General features: G+C 35.7%; 1 protein-coding gene across 5 annotated transcripts; it reads right to left on the bottom strand.

Moving 5' to 3' along the window:
• Window positions 1–237: 237 nt before the first annotated feature.
• Window positions 238–23,824, bottom strand: LOC113699375 (lysine-specific demethylase JMJ27-like). Of its 5 annotated transcripts, none has more exons than XM_072056693.1 (14): window positions 22,869–23,824; window positions 22,652–22,767; window positions 22,184–22,283; window positions 21,955–22,096; window positions 21,318–21,381; window positions 20,436–21,234; window positions 19,125–19,454; window positions 17,534–18,307; window positions 15,742–15,814; window positions 15,575–15,660; window positions 2,972–3,091; window positions 2,437–2,492; window positions 2,208–2,294; window positions 238–518 (listed from the first exon to the last, which is right to left on the bottom strand). In XM_072056693.1, exons 1-13 carry the CDS (start codon window positions 23,511–23,513, stop codon window positions 2,291–2,293), a joined length of 3,309 nt encoding a protein of 1,102 aa, XP_071912794.1. In that variant the 5' UTR covers window positions 23,514–23,824; the 3' UTR covers window positions 238–518; window positions 2,208–2,290. The 5 variants fall into 5 exon arrangements, with proteins under 5 accessions (XP_071912794.1, XP_071912795.1, XP_071912797.1 ...); XM_072056694.1 differs by having other exon boundaries at window positions 2,228–2,294; XM_072056696.1 differs by having other exon boundaries at window positions 20,526–21,234.
• Between the last annotated feature and the right edge of the window lie 410 nt (window positions 23,825–24,234).

Here is a 24,234-nt window from a genome sequence, read left to right as displayed (position 1 = left end):
TACCCCTAGCAAGATAAGCACGTCAAAGTCATTTTGGTCAGGGACCAAGAAACCAACTTTGATTGCCTCGTGAACTTGAATATACCAAAACTATATGTATATACATATAGTTTCTACATACAAAGTTGTCTGAACAGTGCCTCCAACACGAACAGCTACAAAATGGAGCTGATGAGTAAAGCATTTTTTACTTCAGATGACACTCCCCCAGTATACGCCCACGTAGAATATCTCAGATTGCAATAATTTTATCCCCATTCCATTTGCAGTCAGAAAAACCAGTTCTGAACAAGTTACGCCAATATATCACCCACATAGAATTTGACTAAAGAAATTTAGTCAGAAATCATAATTACCATGATACAATTTCTATCACTAGCATCAGCAATATCAATATCTAGTGTCACAAGTACACAGTAGATTCAAAAGGATATCTTCACAAGCCAACAAAACTGTCGTTCAACTCTGAACGAGCACAACCATGTAGAGATCCACTTCCATGATGGAACTTCCATCAACTGAAAACCCGGAAAAAATTTTATCAGCCAAGGAATCTCCCAGATATCACGGAAACTAGAAACACCACAAACAAAAAGTCCAAATAAAAAAGATAATGCCACCTATAACATTGGAAATAGAATTATTGAAGATTGAATTACCAACCATGAACTAAATAAAATGAGGTTCCAGGCTAAATTTTCATACTATATATCTCAAGAAAAGGTTTCAAATTTGAAAAATATAAGCATACAAAGAAACCCATTCAAGCAAATTAAACGATCTCGCCACCATTTGGGTAACAAAAATACACATGATGTACACAAATGCAGACATTCCAGTTAAAATTATCACAGATATTCTTCCAGGAATTAAAGCTGGTCTTTAATATACCAGTATTCCAGATAGTAGGGAAGCTCAAAGGACACAGTGGGAGAGTGATCCCCAAAAAGACGTAGTAGCCAGAATTGCAATTCACAATAACAGGTGATTGTTCTGTAAAATAGAGCTGGGAACAGCACTCTCGAATTAGAAGAGATTTATCAGAAAGTGAAAAGTTGTTGCAGAAAAGCTATCTAACTATGATTTTGTGGCCAAGACCATAATTTTAACTCTACTAGTGAAATTGAAAAGCCCTGCATGCTGACAACTTAGACAGAATTGGAACTTTGTGAAAACTAAGCAATTCAAAGTTCAACATAATGCTCAATTCCTTTTACATATAATGTTAATGTTTAAGTATCAATTATATCCTGGTCCAATTTCCAAAACAACAAAATCAGTATCCAACTAGACTGGCCATCTGCTCGCCAAGACCCAACCTTTAATAGGCCTGCTTGGTTGGCAATGAATTTTAGGCTAAAGATATACCACGTCAGTATGCTTTGTGCCAAGTTTATCAACAACAAAGCTCTCAAAATAGGCAAAATACATTCAGCTCAAGGCAGGAGTAACCCACCTCAATCACTATCTCAGGTGCTAAGATTTGCTTAAATTCACAATAAGAGGATGCGCAGTTGCACAGAGCTACATAATTTGAAGTACATATGAAAGTGGATTATTAAAACATCATTAATATGCTAAATGTCAGTTCTTTGTTGATCTTCCCTAGCAAGAACTACATTCTCAAATGCTGTACTACTTTTTTACCCTAGCCCACAAATCTCTTGTTTAACCCCATCTCGTGATGTCACTATGATCAGATCCAATCTACAGTAAAAGCATATTTTCCAAACGTAAGTTAGAATTGAAATTCTACTCATTGAAGTGACTTAAAACTATCAAAACAGTTTGGAAGTGCTTCCTATTAGATGCTCAAATTGTTTCATCAAGTTTGAAAACCTTTTGTGCTTTTACATACATTCCATTGCACTCAAAATTCCCAATTCCCATTCTAAGGTGGTACTAATTAGTAGTCATTATTAACTTTTATGAATTTTCATAGCATCTACCAACAACCACATACAGCATAAAGACTACAAAATATCAATCTGGCATCTAATGGTTGATGAGTTTGTACACACCCTGCAACAAAGCAAGTAATGATACAAGCACAGCATGGAATAGAAAAACTTTGCCATGTCATATTCAATCACACCAAATAAGTTGGATTCTTCTTTAAATCAAACACAGAATTACCAGAATAAAAGATGTAGATGAAAAAACATAGTTACAACAGAAAACATGAAAGAGCACAAGGTTAACCGTACCAAAAAACTTTTGTGTACACCTGAAACTTTCAAAGCGATAATCTGAAGTCATCAACAAATTTAACCCATTACGCAAAGTCAATTCACCTGTACAAAAGAATACGACCATTCAGATACGATGTTTACTATTACACCAGAAATGGAAATTAAGTAGCAAGATGCAAAACAATTAGAAAATTATCTTTGTTAAACCATGCATCAAAATTTGCCTGTCTACAAATGGCAATACCTATTCTCCAAATCAATGATGGCTTCCTTCATTGCATAGTATGTCATTTTCTTGACCTGTCCCAAAAGGAATCCATAGGCTGTTAGACACTGTTTTCAACATGCATCACTTCGCGTAAGACAAATATGTTGCTGATTATATATGCCTCCACAACTGAGGATGAAATACCTTAAACCACAACCAGTCAAGCTAATGATTAAGCATATAAACTTAAAAGTACATGAGAGATGTAGCTTTGTCAATTAGAAAAAATTGAATTGTTCGTCTTCACAAATTTCTGAAAAACAAACGCAAGAAAAAGATGCATCCAGCGAAACTGTAAATGTTGATCAAACTAGTAAAAGCTATATAACAAGCATCAGTTCCTTCAAAAAGTCCTTTTAGTAGCCATATCACCAAAATATTAAATTAAGTGCCAATCCTGCTACCACAAAAAGTGTACTTCAGCAAAAATGCATTCAAAAACAAAGGTCACACATTTAGAAAAAACAAAAAAAAAAAGCCAAAATGAATGTGCTAATAATCAGATTCATACCTCCAATTTGTCTTCCTTTGCTCTGTGGTTCTGAGGAAGTACACGGAATTCTTCAGTCATACGGACACACTCACCAACATTTTCAGGTGAGACAAAGTCGAGGGCAACCTTTATGCATGACTGGGAAAATAAAAGCAACCAAAGCATTAGGGAACTGATCGTTCAATGCATAGAGAGCAAAGAAACAACTCCAGCATATGCAAAACAACCTATTATATACAAACACATACTAGGATGCTGACCCCTTGAACTGATGTAGGATAGGATGAAAAGCATGGCAGATAATTCTTCAATTCAAATTTTACTCAACTAGCACACCAAATTGGTTCAGTTAGAGGTCAACTCATTGTTCAGTAAACCATCTAGATAGAGGGAACAGCATTTCCTATACATTATTTCCTCAAGTATTGTTCTCAGTGCAATTTAGCATAAAAAAGTCAACCATTTTACAGAATAACACAAAAGATAAGAGAAGCATGTAAGAAATATCATGAAAGCAGAGCTTCATTAAAGACAACTTTCTTGTCTGCAAAGCCCCTGGTTGAATTCTATTCATTGGTAACAGAAATACAAACAACCAAATACCCCGGCCGTCCAAATGCGATTGAAGCACTTGGCAAAACGTGCTTTGCAAAACAGTGCAATGGTCAATGCATAGTTTAGCCCTTGAGAAGTATGCTGGAATATATCTTATTGGCCCAGCACAGTTGCTTGTTAAGAATGGATGAGCACATGCAGGCTATCCTTAGACAAACCACAGTTGCAGTGCTCACATTCCTAGAACGAATTAACCAAATTTTGCCGCTAAGTGGACAATTAACTTTTTGGTTCCCTATCATTCATTTTCTTTTGAATGTAAATAGAATCAAAGCCTATATAAATGTACGAAAAAAGGAAGCACGAGAGTAGCAACGGGGCAAAGGGACTGAAACTAAAATTTCAAGATATCATTTGAAAAAAAAAAAAAAAGATTTAAAAGTAAAGTATGCAACTCTTTAGTTTGAACTTCACATTAACATGGTGGGGACAAAATGCAGGTGAAACAAAATAATAGCTGCAGCACAGACATTACAAGCTTTAAACCGATAAAAGCTCTGGCCACCAGGTATTCTACTCTATTTTCTTTCTTTACTTTGTTCATATGTTGATGACTTCTACTGACTTCAGTTTTATTTTAAATTTCAAACGCAGCCTATTAACGCCATGTGACCATCAAGTCAAAGCTAAGGCTGCTGTCCATCAGAAACCTCAAAACACCAAAAATGCATGCAAAGTATCAATCTCTGAATTTTAGGTATATCTTATTTCGTTTCTAGTTTTGTTCTATTGTTGCAGTGTACTTAACTGGTGGGGTTTTGCATGATGTGCTTCTTTTTTTAGTTAGGAGGGTGCTATAACAATTTACATCTTCCTTTCAAGCTGCTACTATAAATTTTAGGGTTGGAAACGTTCATTTTTAAGCAGTCATTACTTTACCACAGTTGACTTTTTTGTTTCCTTTTCCTTGCTGTCCCAACCATATTTACAGAGTTGTAGGCCTCTTCGAAGACTTGTTGGATAATTATTAACAGAAGACATTTTCATTAGTGTCTATCTGAAAAGACTGGCCAGTAGAATGTTCGGAACATTTACTCAAAAAATTTTCCAACACCCGCACACCAACAAAGCCTTGTACATTTACAAATCTAACTTCACTGCCTAACCTTATGATATTATCTCCATTATTTTCACGCATCACAGTTTGCCACATCAAGCTCTTTAGGAGATTAGCTTCACAAATTAGTAGAGCCAAGAGGAGCTGAAATTTTGTTTACAAGTCATAAATATGAGGAGGAACTACAATTTTAGTGCAATACAATATCCATTTTTAGGGCTGCAAAACACCAGTATTGCCCTAGATTATCATAAGACCAAATAACCCTTTATGAAGTAGTTGACGCACATGTGTCCCAACTATTTGAGCAGCTTCTGACCTATAACAACAGCAACTTAAGAAATAAAGAATAGTCAACAACCACTGACTTCCCACTCCCAGATGGATGCCAACCAAGGCTTCCCATTCACCTAAAAGTGGAGTTAGACGTGGACCTCCACCTATTAAGTCATTTGCAAGAGTATATACTGGACATAAAATTTCTCTTACTACTCTTGATAAAGTTTAACATAACTTAATTTTGGAAATTTCTAACAAGTATGAATAACCTCAACATGCTCCACAATGATGGTATCAAGAAGAATATTTAATTTTTTTTATTTAAAATGTTGCCATGTGTTGAAGATATGTAATCTGATATTATGAAAAGATTTGATATTGTAAATATTAGGAAAGATTAGATTTGATTGATTATAGTATCATATGATTATAGTATCATGTGATTATAGTATCATATGATTAATTAGGTAATAATATGATTAATTAGGTAATCATATGATTATAGTATCCACTTGTGTATATATATTTGTATATTGTGTAGTTCAAAGTGATATGAAGAAAAGTATTTTCTCTCTCTTTTTCTTAGTTTACATGGTATCAGAGCTTCAGGCTCTGTTATCAGTTTGTCTTTTGACGTGACCCTATTGAGTCACTTTTAGGTCTTTCTTGTGTGAATTATAATGGCAAATATGAAAGATAGTAGTAGAGAGATGAAAACAGTAATTTCTGATGTTATTCCTACAACATCAAAAATTACTGAACACAAATTGAGCGGAAAAATTTTTTTGGATTGGAGTAAAACTATTCGGATATATCTGCGCAGCATCGATAGAGATGATCATCTCACTGATGACCCACCCGTTGATGGGGAAGAAAAGAAGGTTTGGCTAAGGGAAGATGCAAAACTATTTTTGCAGATCCGAAACTCTATTGATAATGAGATAGTCAGTTTCATCAATCATTGTGAGTTTGTTAAAGATCTCATGGATTATTTGGCTTTCTTGTGTTCTGGTAAGGGTAATTTAAATCATATATATCATGTTTGCAAGGAATTTTACAGTTCGGAAAAACAGCAGAGATCTCTTACAGAATATTTTATGAATTTTAAACGTGTACGAGGAATTGAATTCTCTCCTTCCTTTTAGTACTGATGTAAAAACTCAACAGTCTCAACGGGAACAAATGGCTGTAATGAGTTTTCTTTCAGGATTACCAATTGAGTTTGATGCTACTCGAACACAAATTCTCTCTAGCCCAGAGAATGTTTCCCTCCATGAAACTTTCACACGAGTGTTGAGAACCGAGGGATCTTTGTCTACTTCCAATGTTACTAGTGCTCTCGCGAGTCAAAGTGGAGCTTGTCATAATGGTAGAAACAGTGGCAAAAATGGGACTAATGGGATTGCTGGTCATGAACAATACAACTCAAATCAGCGAGTTTGTTATCACTGTAAGAAACCAGGCCATACCATGCATACGTGTTGGGACCTTCATGGTAGACCTCAACAGCAGCCCCCGTTTGTAAATTTCGCATCCCAAGAAAATAATTATGTGCCGTCTGACAAATCCATACTCATCTTTGCTGATGAGTTAGCCCGCTTTACTGAGTTCCAAGCCTCACAAAAATCTGCTAACCCATCTTCTAGTACCAATCCTCCTTCTATTGATCACTCAGGTAAACCTACTACATGCCTTGTGTCATCTTCTAACAAATGGGTCATCGATTCCGGTGCAACAGATCATATGACCGGTAATAAAGATATCCTCTTCTCTTTTAATCCTAGCAAAGATCATCCGAATGTTACTTTGGCTGATGGGTCATATGCTTCAGTTGTGGGTTCTGGTATAGCAATTCCTGTGTCATCTATCCCCTTATATTCAGTCTTATGCTTACCTAATTTTTCGTTTAATCTACTCTCAGTCAGTAAAATTACAAAAGCTCTCAAGTGCTGTCTCATTCTTTCTTGAATATTGTGTTTTTCAGGATCTTATGACGGGGAAGATTATTGGTAAAGGACGTGAGTCTGGCGGTCTGTATACACTTGAAACCCCTTCATCAAAAGTGCCGAAACCTGTTGCATGTTCCTCCACCTTGACTCCGCTTGAAATTCACTGTCGTTTGGGTCATCCATCTCTACCCATTTTGAAAAAGTTGTGTCCAAATTTTCAAAATTTATCCCCTTTAGATTATGAGTCATGCCAATTTGCCAAACATTATCGTTTGCCTTACTTGCCTAGAGTCAATAAACGGCTTCATCCCCCTTTGAATTAGTCCACTCTGATATCTGGGGCCCTTGTCCAATAGTATCTAAGTCTGATTTTAAGTATTTTGCCACATTTGTTGATGACTATTCTCGTGTTACTTTGTTATATTTAATGAGAAGTCGTTCAGATTTATTTAATATCTTTTGTTCCTTTTGTTCTGAGATAAAAACACAATTCAATGTATCTGTCCGCATTTTGCAAAGTGATAATGCAAAAGAGTACTTTTCTAAACCCTTTAATTCATATATGTCAGAAAATGGAATCCTTCACCAATCTTCATGTCCTAACACACCACCATAAAATGGTGTTGCTGAAAGGAAAAATAGGCACTTATTAGAAATTGCTAGAGCCCTTCTATTTCACATGAAGGTTCCTAAGCAATTTTGGGCAGATGCGGTTTCAACAGCCTATTTTTTAATTAATCGCATGCCATCTTCTGTGCTTGCTGGTGAGATTCCTTATTCAATTTTGTTTTCAACCCAATCTTTATTCCCCATTGAGCAATGCATATTTGGGTGTACTTGTTTTGTTCGTGATACCCATCCTCAGGTGTCTAAATTAGATCCCAAATCGCTCAAGTGTGTGTTTTTGGGTTATTCACGTCTTCAAAAAGGGTATAGATGTTATTCTCCAAGTCTAAATCGTTATTTAGTCTCTGCTGATGTTACATTTTTTGAGACATCCATTTTTTCTTGAGTCTAATGTCTACAGTAGTCAGGGGGAGGGAGATGATATTCTAGTCTACACTGTTACAATAACTGTTCCTACAAGACCACCGATCATTCAAGTGTATTCTCGTCGTTCTCAACACATAGACTCGCATCTTCCACCATCTTCTCTGTCTACAGATCCGAATCTTGATCCACCGCTTCCTCAGTCTCTAGATTCCAGTCTTGATTTGCCTATTACTTTAAGAAAAGGTAAAAGACAGTGCACTTACCCAGTTTCATCATTTGCTTCATATGACAATTTGTCTCCCTCCTTGCGTTGTTTTACTACTTCCTTAGATTTAATATCTCTTCCTCAACGCTTATCTGAGGCTTTGGAGCATCCTGGTTGGCGGGCTGCTATGGAGGAAGAAATGATAGCCCTAGATAATAATGGTACCTGGGATTTGGTTCATCTACCAACAGGTAAGAAACCTATTGGTTGTAAATGGGTGTTTGCAATAAAAGTCAATCCTGATGGTTCTATTGCTTGCCTCAAAGCTCGTCTTGTTGCAAAAGGGTATGCTCAGACATATGGGGTGAATTACTCAGACACGTTTTCTCCTGTAGCAAAACTCACCTCTGTTCGATTATTTATTTCCCTTGCTACTACTAATAATTGGCCTTTGTACCAGTTAGATGTTAAGAATGCATTCCTTCATGGGGATTTGCAAGAAGAAGTTTACATGGAGCAACCACTTGGATTTGTTTCTCAGGGGGAGTCTGGTAAGGTTTGTAGACACCGAAAGTCACTATATGGTTTAAAACAGAGTCCTCGTGCTTGGTTTGAGAGATTCAGTGAGGTGGTTCAAGAGTTTGGCATGAAGAAATGTAATTATGATCGTTCTGTCTTTTATCAACAATCTGAAATTGGTATTATCCTATTAGTGGTTTATGTTAATGATATTGTTATTACTGATAGTAACAATGCAGGTATTACAGCTCTTAAAGATTTTCTTCATTCGTGCTTCCAGACAAAAGATTTGGGTATGTTGAAATACTTTTTAGGCATTGAGGTTACAAGATGTAAACAAGGTATCTATCTTATGCCAAGGGAAGTATGTTCTTGATCTTTTGAAAGCAACAGGAAAGTTAGGTGCTAAGCCATGCAGTGCACCAATGATCCCCAACATGCAACTTACAGCAGATAATGGGGAGTTATTTTCAGATCCTGGAATGTACCGGAGATTAGTGGGGAAGTTGAATTATCTTACTGTGACTCGTCTGGATATTGCATATCCGGTTAGTATTGTGAGTCAATTTATGTCCTCACCAAGAACCACCCATTGGGCAGTTTTAGAGCAAATTTTATGTTATCTTAAAGGAGCTCCAGGACGTGGTATACTATATGGTAATCATGGTCATTCTCATGTTAAATGCTTCTCAGATGCGGATTGGGCAGGTTCTAAAATTGATCGAAGATCTACAATTGGATATTGTGTCTTCGTTGGAGGTAATTTGGTATCGTGGAGAAGTAAGAAACAAAGTGTAGTATCTCGCTCTAGTGCAGAGTCCGAATACCGATCTTTGGCACAATCCACTTGTGAGCTTATATGGATACATCAATTATTGTGTGAGGTGGGAATCAATAATTCACTTCCAATGAAATTATGGTGTGACAATCAAGCTGCCCTTCATATAGCATCAAATCCAATTTTTCATGAGAGAACAAAGCATATTGAAGCTGATTACCACTTTGTTCGTGAAAAAATTCAGCAAAACTTGATCTCAACCAGTCATGTAAGAACTGGAGAACAGTTAGCGGATATTTTCACTAAACCTCTAAATAGTCCGAGAATTGATTACATTTGTGGCAAGATGGGCATGATTAATATCTATGCTCCATCTGGAGGGGGAGTGTTGAAGATAGGTAATCTGATATTATGGAAAGATTTGACATTGTAAATATTAGGAAAGATTAGATTTGATTGATTATAGTATCATATGATTATAGTATCATGTGATTATAGTATCATATATTAATTAGGTAATAGTATGATTATAGTATCATATGATCATAGTATCCACTTGTGTATATATATTTGTATATTGTGTAGTCCAAAGTGATATGAAGAAAAGTATTTTCTCTCCCTTTTTCTTAGTTTACACCATGTAAGTATTTAAATATTCCTATCGCCTCTTGGACTTCTTTAAAACCATTGGGATAAACTAATGTACTAACAGTCCTTGTACTTGTCACATTGTGAGTGATCCTTGCAACCTATCTATGTCATATTGTGATAAACTTGCTTAGTTACCTACAGAAGATTGCTGTCTATTTCAATTCAAGGGGATTTGCAAAAATCCTCAATAGATTGTATGATCCAGTAGCAAAAAGAAACTCAAAGTTGGATATATGCATCAAGCTCAGAATACATTCATATGCATCACACCAGATTCTCTGGGAGAGTTTTAACAACGTTGAATTGAAGCAAACTGCATCTTCAAACTGAGCATTAAACTTCAAATCAACAAAGTTAGACCTTGTGTCAATCACACGGTAGACATTCTTACTTTCAGCTACTGTAGCAATTTCTGGACTTCTTTCATGCAGTTGTCAATGTCATGCAGCATATTCAAGTCTAATGTCATCATAAATTTGATAAACTCCAAATTGTTAAACTACCACTATTTGTGAAATCATGAATTTCCCCTTGACAACCTACATCACATGTCCCATAAAAACTTCCATTTAAGCTGTCACAACTAGTTGTTTGAGAGTTTGAACTGTCCACAATACTCGTCTAACATGCTTCAGTTCCATCAACTGCATTACAGGAAATAGTCTATTTATAGGGCTGCGAAACACCACCATCACCCTAGATAGTAAAAGACCAAAAGCCCTTAGTGAATTAGTTGTCTACCACTAGAGCTGTTAAATGAACCAAACTGTTCGGTAGCTCAGTTCGTTTTGACACATTCGTGTATGTGAAAAACTCGTTCGAAACCTTAAGCGAACCGAATTCGAATGAATTTTTTTGTTCAATTAATAATCGAGCGAACACGAGCATGTTCGCGAGTTTTAACGAACGTTTGCAAACATGGGCACAATTATCATTTGACAAATTTTAAGGTTAATTTTGTGGCTAGACTTTTATATTTGGAGGGTTTTATTTGTTATTTTTATGTTAATGTTAGTTATATAGTTAATGAATAATGGAATTTAGTCACTTAGTGCTTTAATTGTTTTTTAGAATGATTAATGATTTGTATGGCATATTTAAAACTTAAAGTAATTTGAATTTGAGCATTTCGAACATGTTCGCGAACGGCTCGTTTAACACGAACACGAACTCAAACTCGAACATAAACTTTGCTTAACGAGCCGAACATGAACAAAGGTTTGAAGTTCGAAAATTAACGAACGAACACGAACGTTGTTCGAATTGCTTAACGAACAGAGCTCAAACATGAGACACTCGGTTCGATTCAGCTCGTTTACAGCTATATCTACCACATGCGCCACAACCATTAAAGCAGCTGCAAAACAACTAATGCAACACCTTAAGGAACAACCACCTAAAGGCAATTTCAAAGGCCATGGTCCTGCATTACTATAAAAACTTGGTAAAGACAATTGCAAGTATAGGCTGATGAAATCTTTAGAAAGATGAAGGTGCTTACAATGGTTGGCAGGTGTGCAAACTAAAGAACATAATGAGTGAAGGTCATGAAAGGACCATGTTATACTTTATCCCCAAAAAGGCTGCAGATTGGAGATCAATCATGGGGGCAGTTGAAAGTGGGTTGTCTGTCAGGAAGAAAGAGCATACATAAAGGCTTTGGCTTTAAAGGATTTTGGACAGTGAGCGGTTGTGGAAGTGGCAGACAGTGGAGGAAAGAAAGAAAGTGATCACATAGTCAAGAAAGGAGGGGAAGAAATAGAAAAGGTAATAGGGAACAGAATACTTCATGGGGGCAAGAAAGATCTTGGTAAAATGAAAATGAACAGACAAGCAGGTTAGTTGAGTAAATGAACAAGCCATGATGCATTCATAATCCTAACAACAGTTACAAACTGTTTTTTAGCTATTCTCTTAAAATACATTCTTAGACTATAAGCTATTTTGCTATTTTTAAGGTTATTGATATCTAGTTTCATCTCAGATAGGTGTGTATCCAAATAATCAAATGATCATATTGGAGATAGCAAAGAGAAGACAATAAAGGCCATCCTCATGTTATTAATAGAATATCCTATAAAGATGAAGTATGCAGCAGCCTTAGACAAATTCCCCATCTAGGCGAGAAAGGAGGGGAAGAAATAGAAAAAGTAATAGGGAACAGAATACTTCATGGGAGGAAGAAAGAACTTGGTAGAATGAAAATCATCAGACAAGCAGGTTAATTGAGTAAATGAACAAGCCATGATACACATTCTTAGCGCAATAAGCTATTTTGCTATTTTTAGGTTACTGTTATCTAGTTTCATCTCACATAGGTGTGTATCCAAATAATCGAATAATCATATTGGAGATAGCAAAGAGGAGACAATAAAGGCCATCCTCATGTTATTAATAGAATATCCTACAGAGATGAATTATGCTGCAGCCTTCCAAAGACAAATTCCCCATCATTTGATCAATTGATGATTATGAAAATCAAGAGATATCATTCAGCAAATGCTGACAAAGGATTCATTAGTACAAAAAAATCAGGTACTGGATATGTTCATACTGTAATGATACAAAACAACAGTATAATCTTTATAGTAACCATTAACTTCAACGCAGTCAGCTCAAATGAATCTTCATCCCCGGCCAGATAGTATTCATTTATGATCCATACACAAATCGCCTTCTTTTATTCTACAAAGTTCAAAAGCATGTTTTTCTACATCTTACCTTCAGTACCAAAGAATGTGAATCATTATTATAATCTAAAACAAATCATCCTGCAGCTGAGGTTTGCTCAACTCCTACATCTTTTCATGATAACATTGGCAAAAATAAGAGGGCGATGTTGAAAGCTTAACATCCATAAATAAGTGACTATCTCAAGGTATTTCATGCATAGATTCATTGAACTGCTTGTTGGGAGCAACCCTCTCAAGTTAATCTATGAAACTAAATTTACTTGGAGCATCTTTCATCAATTAATATTAATATTTTCACCCTTACCACTATGTAGCCCAACTACAAATTCAAACATGACCCTCTCTTCCCAGCCTAAAAAATATGCCTTGTAGTTTCACTGATAAAACAGAATGAAGATTGCTCAGCACAAGGCAATAACCCACCACAGAATGCACCTACTTCAATCAAGGCATGCAACCCTAATCCCCTCCCCTCCCCCTTCCCCCCCCCCCCCAAAAAAAAGGAAAATAGACAGAGAGAGGAAAAAAATATTTTGTAGCATAGGTTTGAAATAGTACTAAACAAAATGTTTCAACAACCATATTTTGTGCAGCAATATCATGACTTCAAGCATCAATAGAAGATGTGAAACAAACAATTCCATGTTTTCAACAAGGATGAAACATAATAATATGTATGCACTAGCTTGGACCACTTTTATCGCAATACATAATTAAGTTCATCTAGCATGCAAACTTTACCAAGACAACAGAAATCATGTTCTCATCACTTATCACTTTTAACATGTAAACATGACTAAACAATAAAATCATTTACGGAACCAGCAAAAGGTAGAGCTTTCACAGACACCATGAGTAGTGGTACATTACCTTTATAAATGATTTTCATGGTATACTTATTTTTTACCTGTTATAAGTGAATAAGTGGTGAGAATTTGTTGTCCTGTTTCATGGTAAATTTCACAAACTAGCTTAAACACAGTTTAATATTAAAATTAAAGTTATATCCTCTCCCAATTAAAATGTCTTCTTTAGCTCCACCTTACATGGATAATAAGGCTATAAAAAAAGGTGACATTGAAAAATTCTTCTTCCAAACCGGTTACACTTAAATGGGATACTAAGTTTGAATCTCATATTGGCTAATGACTAATAGTAAAAAGTGAGCTTCTTGATGGGTTCAGATTCTATTAAACAAGTAAAAAATTCCTCTAGCGGGATCATTAACTGCAACATGTGAATCTGTACTCAGAAGGTGAAGTATGCAATGTGCAGATTCATTTGATCAAAAGGACATAAAACCTACAAAGGGGCACATTTATCCAGAGAGTCAAAACTCTCATTTACCTTCTCCCAGGCTCCATGTCAAGACTGCCATTGCCACATGACAAGTCTTGGGAGAAAATCTAAAGGAGAAACTATCTAAGAGTGATGTTTTCATGACAAAACGAAGCTCTACATTGGCATGGTCCTCAGAACATCATACAAAGAGTACCAAATGACTTCCATAACTAAGAAGAAGAAATTCAAGATATTAACTTTTATGCAACGCAAAACAAATAAAACACCAAACAAGTGAACTTTTGGAAACTGATTGATTTATAGTTTGCAATCATCACATACATCCTTAGATAGTACGGTTCCCAAACAATCATGTTAAATCAAAGTTATCATTTTGGTTACCGACCTTATAAATGTCCACACAATTGTTATCTTACAACATTAGCATGAAGGTTATTGTTTCTTATTAGCGCAAAGGTTATCCAACATCAATGCAGGAATCTCAAGTTGTATGGCTTGAATAACAAATAAACCAGAAGAATATCATACACATTAAAACATAATAACATCAGAAGAGAAAGCCCACCCTGTGCTTTATCTATTAGAAATATGGAAGAGAAAGAGAATTCAGCAACTACATGCTAAAGCTGGCTACAGGCTGTGAACTATAAGCCATTTTAGCTGTTTACTTTTAATAGGGAAATGGTAGATATTTAATTCAACTAATCCCCTCTCATGACTACACTTATTTCCAGCAAATGTAGTCCACGGATGAGATTTAGACCAGTAAAGGTCCTTGGGTCCAAAACTTACCTCGTAAACCAATATAAGCACCACAAACCAAATGTCATTTAGATAATAAAGGATCTAGCCTATTTAAGGTACATCAAGAATTTCAATTAATAGCCCAAAAGATCGCAGAGAAGACAGCAGAAAAAAAAAAGAACTGCCATCATGCCTGGCAACTAAAACACTTTACAATGTCACCACGCATCTACAACATGAGAAGACCACAGCACCATCTAAAATACATGCTAAAATGAATAAAAAAAACAGCCTAAAAGATCACAGATGGGAGAAAAAAGAAGACCACCACCTTTAGAAAACAAGTTCAAGTTGTAAGGTATCTTCTCCTCAAAAAACCTCTCTCACCAATGCCAAACCATCCATTCTGTCATTCAAATCTAGCCATAATAAACTGCATCATCTTTACACTTGATCACCAAATACATGTTTCTAAATACAAAAGAATGTAACCTAAAACTCATCTATATATTCAATTAGAATTTACACCATCTCAAACCCATGTCTTGCAGAAATTTGAAGACAACGTATTATTATATACATTTATCAACCGTACCGAAATAATTTTGACTATTACAAGTAGCAACTATACATCGTGTAGTTATAAGAGATGACACATGACGTTTGAATTTGAATCATGATTGATGTACAAGCAAATTGTTTCTTGGTGCACTATAGCATGACAATGGACTTCTTCACCTCAAAGTTAGTTGTTGTTTGAGAAAATGAATAACAAGTTACACAAAGTAAATGCTTTCAGAAAAGGAGATAAGAAAATGCTTAACACAATAACTTACCTTCAAATTTCTGACTTGGTGAGGACAGCCAGCAGGAATGAAAACAGCATCGCCCAGTTTTTGAACAAAAGTCCATGGTTCAATACCTATACAACCACATAGAACCATGTTCAATAACGTGCAGTAAGACTAACCATATGCCGAAAGAACTACAACAAAAACCTAACCATATTCCTCTTTGAGCCTCCTCTTATGTTCCATAGTTAAGTATATACTTTGATCATGTATTGGGTGAACCACCTGACATAAAATGTAAAAGATGTAGACAAATTAGCGGAAGACAAACATTTATCTGAAGAGCACAAAGCTTCCACCGCATTAGAGGAAACAATACAGAAAATTGCAAATAAACAATCATATAAACTTTTATCCAAACATTTCATTCAAGAATTCATTTTACCACACTGGCTTTCAGTCATACCAAGTTTCTATTAGGCTTAATTACATATTGCCCTCTTGTAAAAGAAATTAAACAACAAGAGGTTATGCAATAAGGACAACAACAAGAGGAAAGAGAAATTAAATTGAAAAGTATACATTTATTCTATGTAATTTCTATTTTATTAACAAATCTGGTTATGCATTTGTAACTAAAAAAATTAAATTTTTAGAATACATATTTTCCTTATTTTTTTCTCTTTTTCTTCATCTTCTTTTCTTCTTTATGCTTATTAACAATTCATTTGACAGTTAAACATATACATTTTTTTCTGTAGAATATTTAACTATTATAAATTATTATAATTATAAGAGACTAATAAGTGTATATTTAGTAATAGTATTTTATGTAATATCTTTTTCAGTAACAAGTAATGCATACTAGTGCATCAGCAACATTTTATCTACAGTTAAAGCACAACAAGAAATTGTTAATAAAAAATGGAAACTACTTAATTTACATTTATTAAATACACACTTATTTTGTATAATAGTTCAGAATAGTTAAATATTTTAAACAACAAAATAATGATAAATATGTTTATGCATCAAAAGAAATTGTTCATAAGAAAACAAGTTTATGCTAAACAACAAAAAGAAATTCTTTGGTACATTAGTCTCAAAATTTGTATATTATAGTCGATATGGAGGACTAAAAAGAAATTTATACATAATAGGAAAAGATGAAGAAGAGAAAAGAAAAAAGATCATCTAACAATGTGTAATAATGAAGGCAAATTGTCCTGCTGCTAGAGACGTACATTTGACTAGCAGTCATAGGGGGCAATTTGTAGGTTTTTTAAATAAAGTGGGCAATTTGCTGCTTAACCCTAATTACAGGTGGGTAATACTTGATTAAGCCCTTCTATTATCTAATTATCTGTTTAGCTGTTCCAAACCAAGAGAAAAATTCTTGGTTTGCCAATGTGCAGATGCCTAAATCAGTAATCTCATTACTCAAGCAACTTTAACTCAGTCACTTTAATAAAATGCTGTAACTGCTAGCATGGCTACACAATTGCTGATGAAATTTCGTTCGCACTCTCTGACTATACCACAGACATGCAGCCTAATGACCATTATAATGAAAAACCAAAAAAGGAAAAAAAATGCTTAATCAATCATATACTAATTTGAAAATATATCAAACATTCAGAGAAAGGTCCAAACTTCAAAAAAATGAAGCAAAAACCATAACATAAGCTATTTGGCATGAGGTGTATATACAACTATTCTAGTAAAAAGACTGAAATGTTTCCAAGATATTGCATTTTACAAAGACACAAATTGCATCAAATATCTAAATGGGATGAGAGAACAAGTACAGACGATTGTCTTCCTTTTCTAAACAGTGGGGCTAGTTCTATTAGACGACAAACCAGGAGAAAAGATACCATGAACAGTCACAATATGCAAAAGCATCACCCATATGTCAAGTTGAATTGACAACCAAGAAACTGCAAACAACAAAATAAGTTCAAGGTAACATCGAGAAGACAGCATTTGCAAATTAGTAGCTACCTGTTCTAGTGGACGACAATAAACATGTCTGAATTCCTTATAGTGTTTCATGAGATACTGTTCTAATTTAGGCACATCCTGCCTCCTGAATATGTCCCACCAAGCACCACTATCCATGTCCGCAAACCCTTCAACATTGTTTCTTAAGACTTCAACAACGTCTACCCCCTTCCTTTCATCCAATTTTCCATCTATACTTGTTTCATTACATTCAACTCTATTTTGCACATCAACAAATTCAAGCTCAGTATCATGACTTCTCTGAACTTCCAGTGAGATGTAAGATCTTCCATTTTCTTGATCAACATTTTCAGCATCAATCAGATTATTTCTCTCAATGTTTTCAGCTTTATTCTTCTCTCCTTTTTTTCTTCCTCTCTTCCTTTTACCACCTTCCTTCACACCATTGCCACTAGCACTAGTATCAATATGCATAGTCTCATGGTTAACTTCTCCATTATCTCCATTCTTCGTCCCTCCCTTCTCAAACATAGTTTGCGAGCCTCCCCCAACCTGATCAGATACTTTGAGTTCTTTGGTTTCAGAATTCAATTCCAAAACATCAATCCCCACCCTCTGCGGAATCCTCAAACAGTTGCTTACAGAAATTTTCCCTTCAGCCTCATCCTGCATGTCAAATATATGATGAGATGTCTTTCCATATCTGCTTAGCTCTCTTTCATCCTGTGCAGAGTGCTTCTGTTTCAATTTTTCAATTTTCAAAAGCTCTTCAGGTTTTAGGACAACACCTTCAGTATGTGTCAGCACATTCACCTGAAATCAGCAATGAACATTCACAAGGAACAATATAAGTACATAAAGCAATTTAAGAGGAGAACAAGGTAACAAAGATGCAGATGGTCCATGGTACTAGAGTTCCTCTAAATGTCAAACCCCCGCCATTTAAATCCCACTGCTCCAATTTACTCAAAGCACTATTTTCTATCATTTTTCACCATAATCTAGGAGCCTGGGTAATAATCACCAGAACATTTTTCAGAGTCGGGTAATCCAGCACTCTGGAATGCATTATTCTAGCTCCAATTTACTTCTAAGCCAACCAAAGTTAAGACAACTTCTAACAATTGACAGCAATAATATGCAATAAAATGTTATGTGACATTTCCTGATTTCCAAAGTCTTAACACCTTGCCACTCCAAAGGATGTGAGAAAGTAACTTTTATGCTTTACGACCGCCACCTTAAATGTTATTTACCAAGTCCAATGACAAAATTGGAAGTAAACCATGTGTAAATTTTGACAGACTTCTCATTAATCACCATTTTTTCCTCAAACTCAACTTTCAATGTCACAACTACCCTAAACAAGGGCATTTCTAACAAATTTTTTTGGGACATGGTGATGTCTTAAAGTTAATCCCAGAAACTCCAAGTTGCACCATACATCAAATGCTTCTACAAGCAAACAAACAAAAAAAGGTCTGATGGAGATACTATGAGCATTGAGTTGCTATACTATGAGCCTTGAGTTGCAAGTTTATGCAAAACTAAGTCCACACTCCGCACCCTCCAGATAACTAAAGCTAAGGAAGAAAGAAAAATGCCACTAATACAAAATTGTATTCCATACCGCATCAGACATATCACAGTGAAGCTTGGTAACAGAGTCTGCACGTCCAAGTTCCTCAGCATATCCATATGCAATATATGTTTTTGGCCCCATGTCTGGCTTCAAGCAATTCTTTGGAAGCTTGACAGCAAGATTTAAATACCCACCACGTGGATGAGTATAAACCTTAAAAGGCAAGCAATTAATAAACTCAGCATTATGACGAGGTAACCGCTCCTCAAATAAACTAGATGGAGGCCAATCTTTCAACTTTAAAATCTGTGGCCATCCATAACTGTCAAAGTTACCCATGGAATAACCTCGAAAGAACTGGTGTACATTAATATCAACCTGCAAAGTATGCAATAGAAGTACTAAAAATTTAATTAAAAATCCAAATCAAGACACTGTATAACTGCAATATTTAGTCATTTGAACAGAATGCGGATCTTGAGATTCATTCAAGGGTGTTAATAAAGCATACTCAGATAATATCAACAAAATATACTGTTTATAGAATGAGAACTTTCAATTGTGATGGGTTATATGAGCATTATGCTTGAAGGTGGAGACATAAGTAGCATTTCAGACAGAAGGCATCCAGCTTAGTATTCATTTATTTCTGACATAAGATCTGAGGATACAAAATGCTACTGCACCATTGACACACCCAACATAAGATACAAATTAATGACCAAAAGATCTCAAAGTGTAGGAAGAGTGCTCAAAGGCACAGTAAAAGGTCTCCCAAAGTAAAATAGAATTAATCTTCCAGAACTGAATTAAACCTACATGACATTGTCAAATTACTTATTCAATTTAGATCACCACATTCGATCCATTCACTTAATAAGAAACAGCACACTAGGCAATGATTTTATTGGGAAAATATAACCAAGCTGACCCCATAAACGATCCAAACAACTTCCAGCATGTATATCCAAAACAAATGCATAACACATAGTCCATCACCCTAAACTAACCCAATATATTTAACTTACAACCACTGAGCCACATTTTTCTCTGCCCTGCCTTTCAAAAGCTACTGATTTTTAGAAAAGATGAAAGTAGATATTGAACAAAAAGGATATTTCAAATCAGAAAAATGAGCAACATTGTCATAAAAAACCTATACTTAAAGAGCTAGATGCAAGATACAACTTGCAGAAGAAAGGGGTTCCAAATGCAATGAGGCAACACCCACACATGCTGCAATTTTTAATTGGGCTATTATCTGCCAAAACTGGATATAAACATAAATTTCTGAATCAGAAAAGCCAAAAAGCATATGAGATGATGTAAATGTTGTGCAGAAAGGGTAGATAAGCTGACCTCACACCAATCTAAGCAACTTATAGCATTTACATTCAAAAGAATTGGATGATTAACATTTTTAATCTGGCGAAAAGCACGCCACATCACCATTGGTTCCCAGCTCAAACCCAATGTTGTATCAAGAACATTCCTGACAATCGCAGGTTCACCTTTCATCCAATGCCATTGAAAATGCTTCAGATCCTCAGGCTGAAGTTCAACAGCTTTTGGACAGTACAAAAAGTTGTCCTGAGAATCTTCACGAGAAGCTGCTTTACGCAAGTTACCACAGCTAACATTAAGTCCATCTGCAGATTTTGAACACGAACACAACTTCTTAGAAATTTCAGGAGCATCTTCAAGTTTGAATTCTTTTATCATTTTCTCTGCCCTCACAAGCAACTCAGAAATCTCAATCTCTGAAATCAAGCACTTGAGTTCCAAAAATCCCTGACTACAGCCACCCAGTTTGGAGGGAGGGCAGGGAATGCTACCATCTTTACTGGATTTCCATTGGCTAACTATGTCCACATCATCCACAGAAGCGTTCTCAATTTGTGCATCACAAATCATCTCTGTATCAGTTTCAGTTTGGGACCATCTAACACACATTCTGCTCTTAGTTGAACCCTTAGCATGACATGTCTCACCACCATGCAAGTAATCTGGCCCCGGATCAATAAATTCTGCAGTCCTTCCCTTATCACTCCCTTGCAGACAGCCATCCCTAAGCTCTCGACAACAACGAAGACAAAGGTCATAAGAGCAATTGGGGCAGCTTCGGTGGTAGTCAACAATAGAAGTTTTGCAGTTGTTGCTGCAGATAAATGATGAAACATCATTCTCTTGAAAATGCGGAGTATGAATGAGTAAGCAAAAAGATTGTGCTTGAAAGCCTACCAAAAAATTCTCTCACTATCCTCACAGCTTCCTCTCTCTACCTTGATCTCTGACACTGACAAATCTGCAATACAAAAATAAGTACATTAAATCCTCTGACCATTTGTTAATACACAATTTTTCAGGAGGTTCTCAAATGTTAGTCAACTATTCTTTTTCAATTCATTAGACCAAAAATTAGCATAAAGGAACACTAGTAGTTAAAAAGCATAAACATCAAATGGCAACCATACTTGTAAGTCTATCCAGAAAAGTCATTTTACGAAGGAAAACTAAGTAGTAACAAAAGAAAAGGCACTTTAAGGATAGCATCTGGTTAACATGTTCATGAGAGTGTCAAGAGAGAACACCAAGCAAGTCATGGTTCCAGAAAAACGTGAAAGCCCATATCACCAACTTTCAACTGAGAACTTATTCACTTATGTTAATTAAATAAGCATATGTCCTCAAGTAGTCACATATTTAGGACTTGCTTTAATAGATCCAACAACTTTATTATGCGTCTATGTGTCTGCTAAAATAATTATGAGTTGGCCTTCTGTTTCTTGCCATGTCTACTCCCAAAATTAAGATGAAAAGCACATAGACAACAAAATCTCAGAGCTTCTACAAACAAAATGAGAGTACATGAGCGTACATTTGAGCTTTGCCTCTATCTCCTTCTCCATCATCTGTTCCTCATTTAATTGTTTCAGGTATGGCAGAAGCAGTTGTAGGATATACTTTGAGTACTCAACCTTTTCTGCAGCACTGAATTCCAGTTCTAATTTCTCCTTGTCCTACATAAAACAATAGCAATTGAGAACATATGATCAAATACCGAAAAGGACGCTCAAGAAAGTAGGAACATGTGGAAGAAAAATCACTTTTATTGGCATCTCCATGCGTAAACAGGCTTTGCAGTTGCAATTCTTCCGACAAACAGGACATGACTCCACAAAAGCCTCTTGTGGAACACCAGGGTACCTGCATATGAGCCATATATTAAAAATAATGACCAACACTTACAGAAAAGGCAAGATGTACCTATGCTAGTTAAACGACTATTCCTCACAAGAGCACAACTGATTAAGCTTACACTGCAGTCCAGGCCCACCAAAAACTCCTACTGCTATTAAACTTGGTAATGACAAATTTCAACAAGCTTGACAAGTACTGAAAATAAGCAGTACATGTTTAGCTTCAAAGTAAGATATGCAAACTCTCAAAAACAGGTCACCATATCAACAATAGACAAATAGACACTTTCAAGTGTGTCATATCCTGACAGCTAAAGAACCTTAACGAACATGAAAAACATTTTGATTCATTTGTCTGCATCTAGGATTTCATACCAAGATTTTATGCAGGGAGTACAATATCTCTTCGTCTTACACATGGTACAGCGAATAACCTCTTCTTTGTCACTTCTCTGGCACTGATGACACATATTGGACTCAATTAAGATACCCTGCCACATCAAAATTCAAATTTAAAAGCAAAAAAAAAAAAAAAAAAAAAAAAAAAAAAAAACTATGTAATGTCAAGTTTCAGATAATGCAAATATCTTACATTCTCATCCTTGAGCACTCTCTTCGGTTTAGCTACGTCCCACGTCACCAGTTTCTCTTCCTTCTCTCCCTTTCCTTCTTCTCCAGCTCCTCCTCCTTTGTTTTTGTGCCGCTTTTTTCCTCCCTTTTTCTTCTCAGTTTCCCCCTGCTCCTTTTCCTCTCCCCTCATTAATTCACCACCACTCCCACCATTCTCCTCTCCTCCTTTCTCTACTGCAGCATTAGACGGCCTCCTCCCTTGCCTTCTCTTCTTGCTTTCTCCTTTCACATCTTCCTGATGCCCTTCTGATTCACTACCAACTTCCTTCTTCCCCTTGGGTCGTCTTCTCCACTTTCTTCTGCTCTTTTCCCCTTCCTCCGACTCTTCCTCCTCTATAATCATTCTCACCAACTTTAACCTCGCCTCCACACTCGATTTCCTCTGGCTTGCATAACGCCTTCTTCCATCACAATCCCCCTTTCCTTCCTCCCCCTCATCACTCACTTTTCCTTCTTTATTCTCCCTCCTCTCCTCCTCTGCCCCTTCTTCCTTACCCTTCTCCAAATTCAATTCCTTGTTCCCCAACTCTCCATTCTCCCTAAACTCATTCTTGCCAACATCTTCTTGCCCATTATTCTCCAATAATTTCATATTCTCCTCCTCCATTCCGCTCACCTCCAACTTCTTGCCCTCCTTATTGTCCCCTTCTTCGGCAAAAGCCTTTCCTTCTTCAACCTTGGAACTCCTATTATTGTTGTTGTTTCCCTCCTCACTGAAACTGAAACAGCGTCTTAGTAAGGTGTGTTTGGTGTCATAGAATTGGGGCCCATAGAATTGAAATTGGAGAGAGCCAATTCTAATTCTTTTGTTTTTGAAAATTCTAATTCTTTTGTTTGGATACAGCTTTTTGAAAAGAATTAGAATAGAATTCCAATTCTACAAGGGCCCAATTCCATGCTTTGAATTCTTTGGTCACCGTGTTTGGCTAATGGTTTTGACTAAGTTTGTCTCTTACAAATTTTTTAATAACTTTATCTGTAATAAGTTTAAAAATTTTCAATGTTTTTAAAATACATATTTCAAAATATCCAAAAACACATTAAAAAATTTCATCTTAAATAAATTTTTCTAAAACTTCTATAATAAATTACAGTAAAGTTTTAAACAAATATTTAAAAAACTCATTTGCCTAATGGCCCCATTTGCCTAATGAGTTTTTTGGGTGCTTATCTAAAATTTTATTGTAACTTACTCTAGAAGTTGTAGAAAAAAATTTTGAAATGTGCAAATTTTTGGATATTTTGAATTGCATAATTTAAAATTTTTGAGAAGTTTTTGAGCTTAATATAGCTAAGGCTCTGTCCGACAAATGAATTTTTTGGATGTT

This window comes from Coffea arabica, chromosome 7c (genome assembly GCF_036785885.1).
Source record: "Coffea arabica cultivar ET-39 chromosome 7c, Coffea Arabica ET-39 HiFi, whole genome shotgun sequence".
In the NCBI taxonomy this organism is placed as follows: Eukaryota; Viridiplantae; Streptophyta; class Magnoliopsida; order Gentianales; family Rubiaceae; genus Coffea; species Coffea arabica.
The sequence above is the reverse complement of the archived record's forward strand: the minus strand, read 5'-3'. Positions and strand labels throughout refer to the sequence as shown.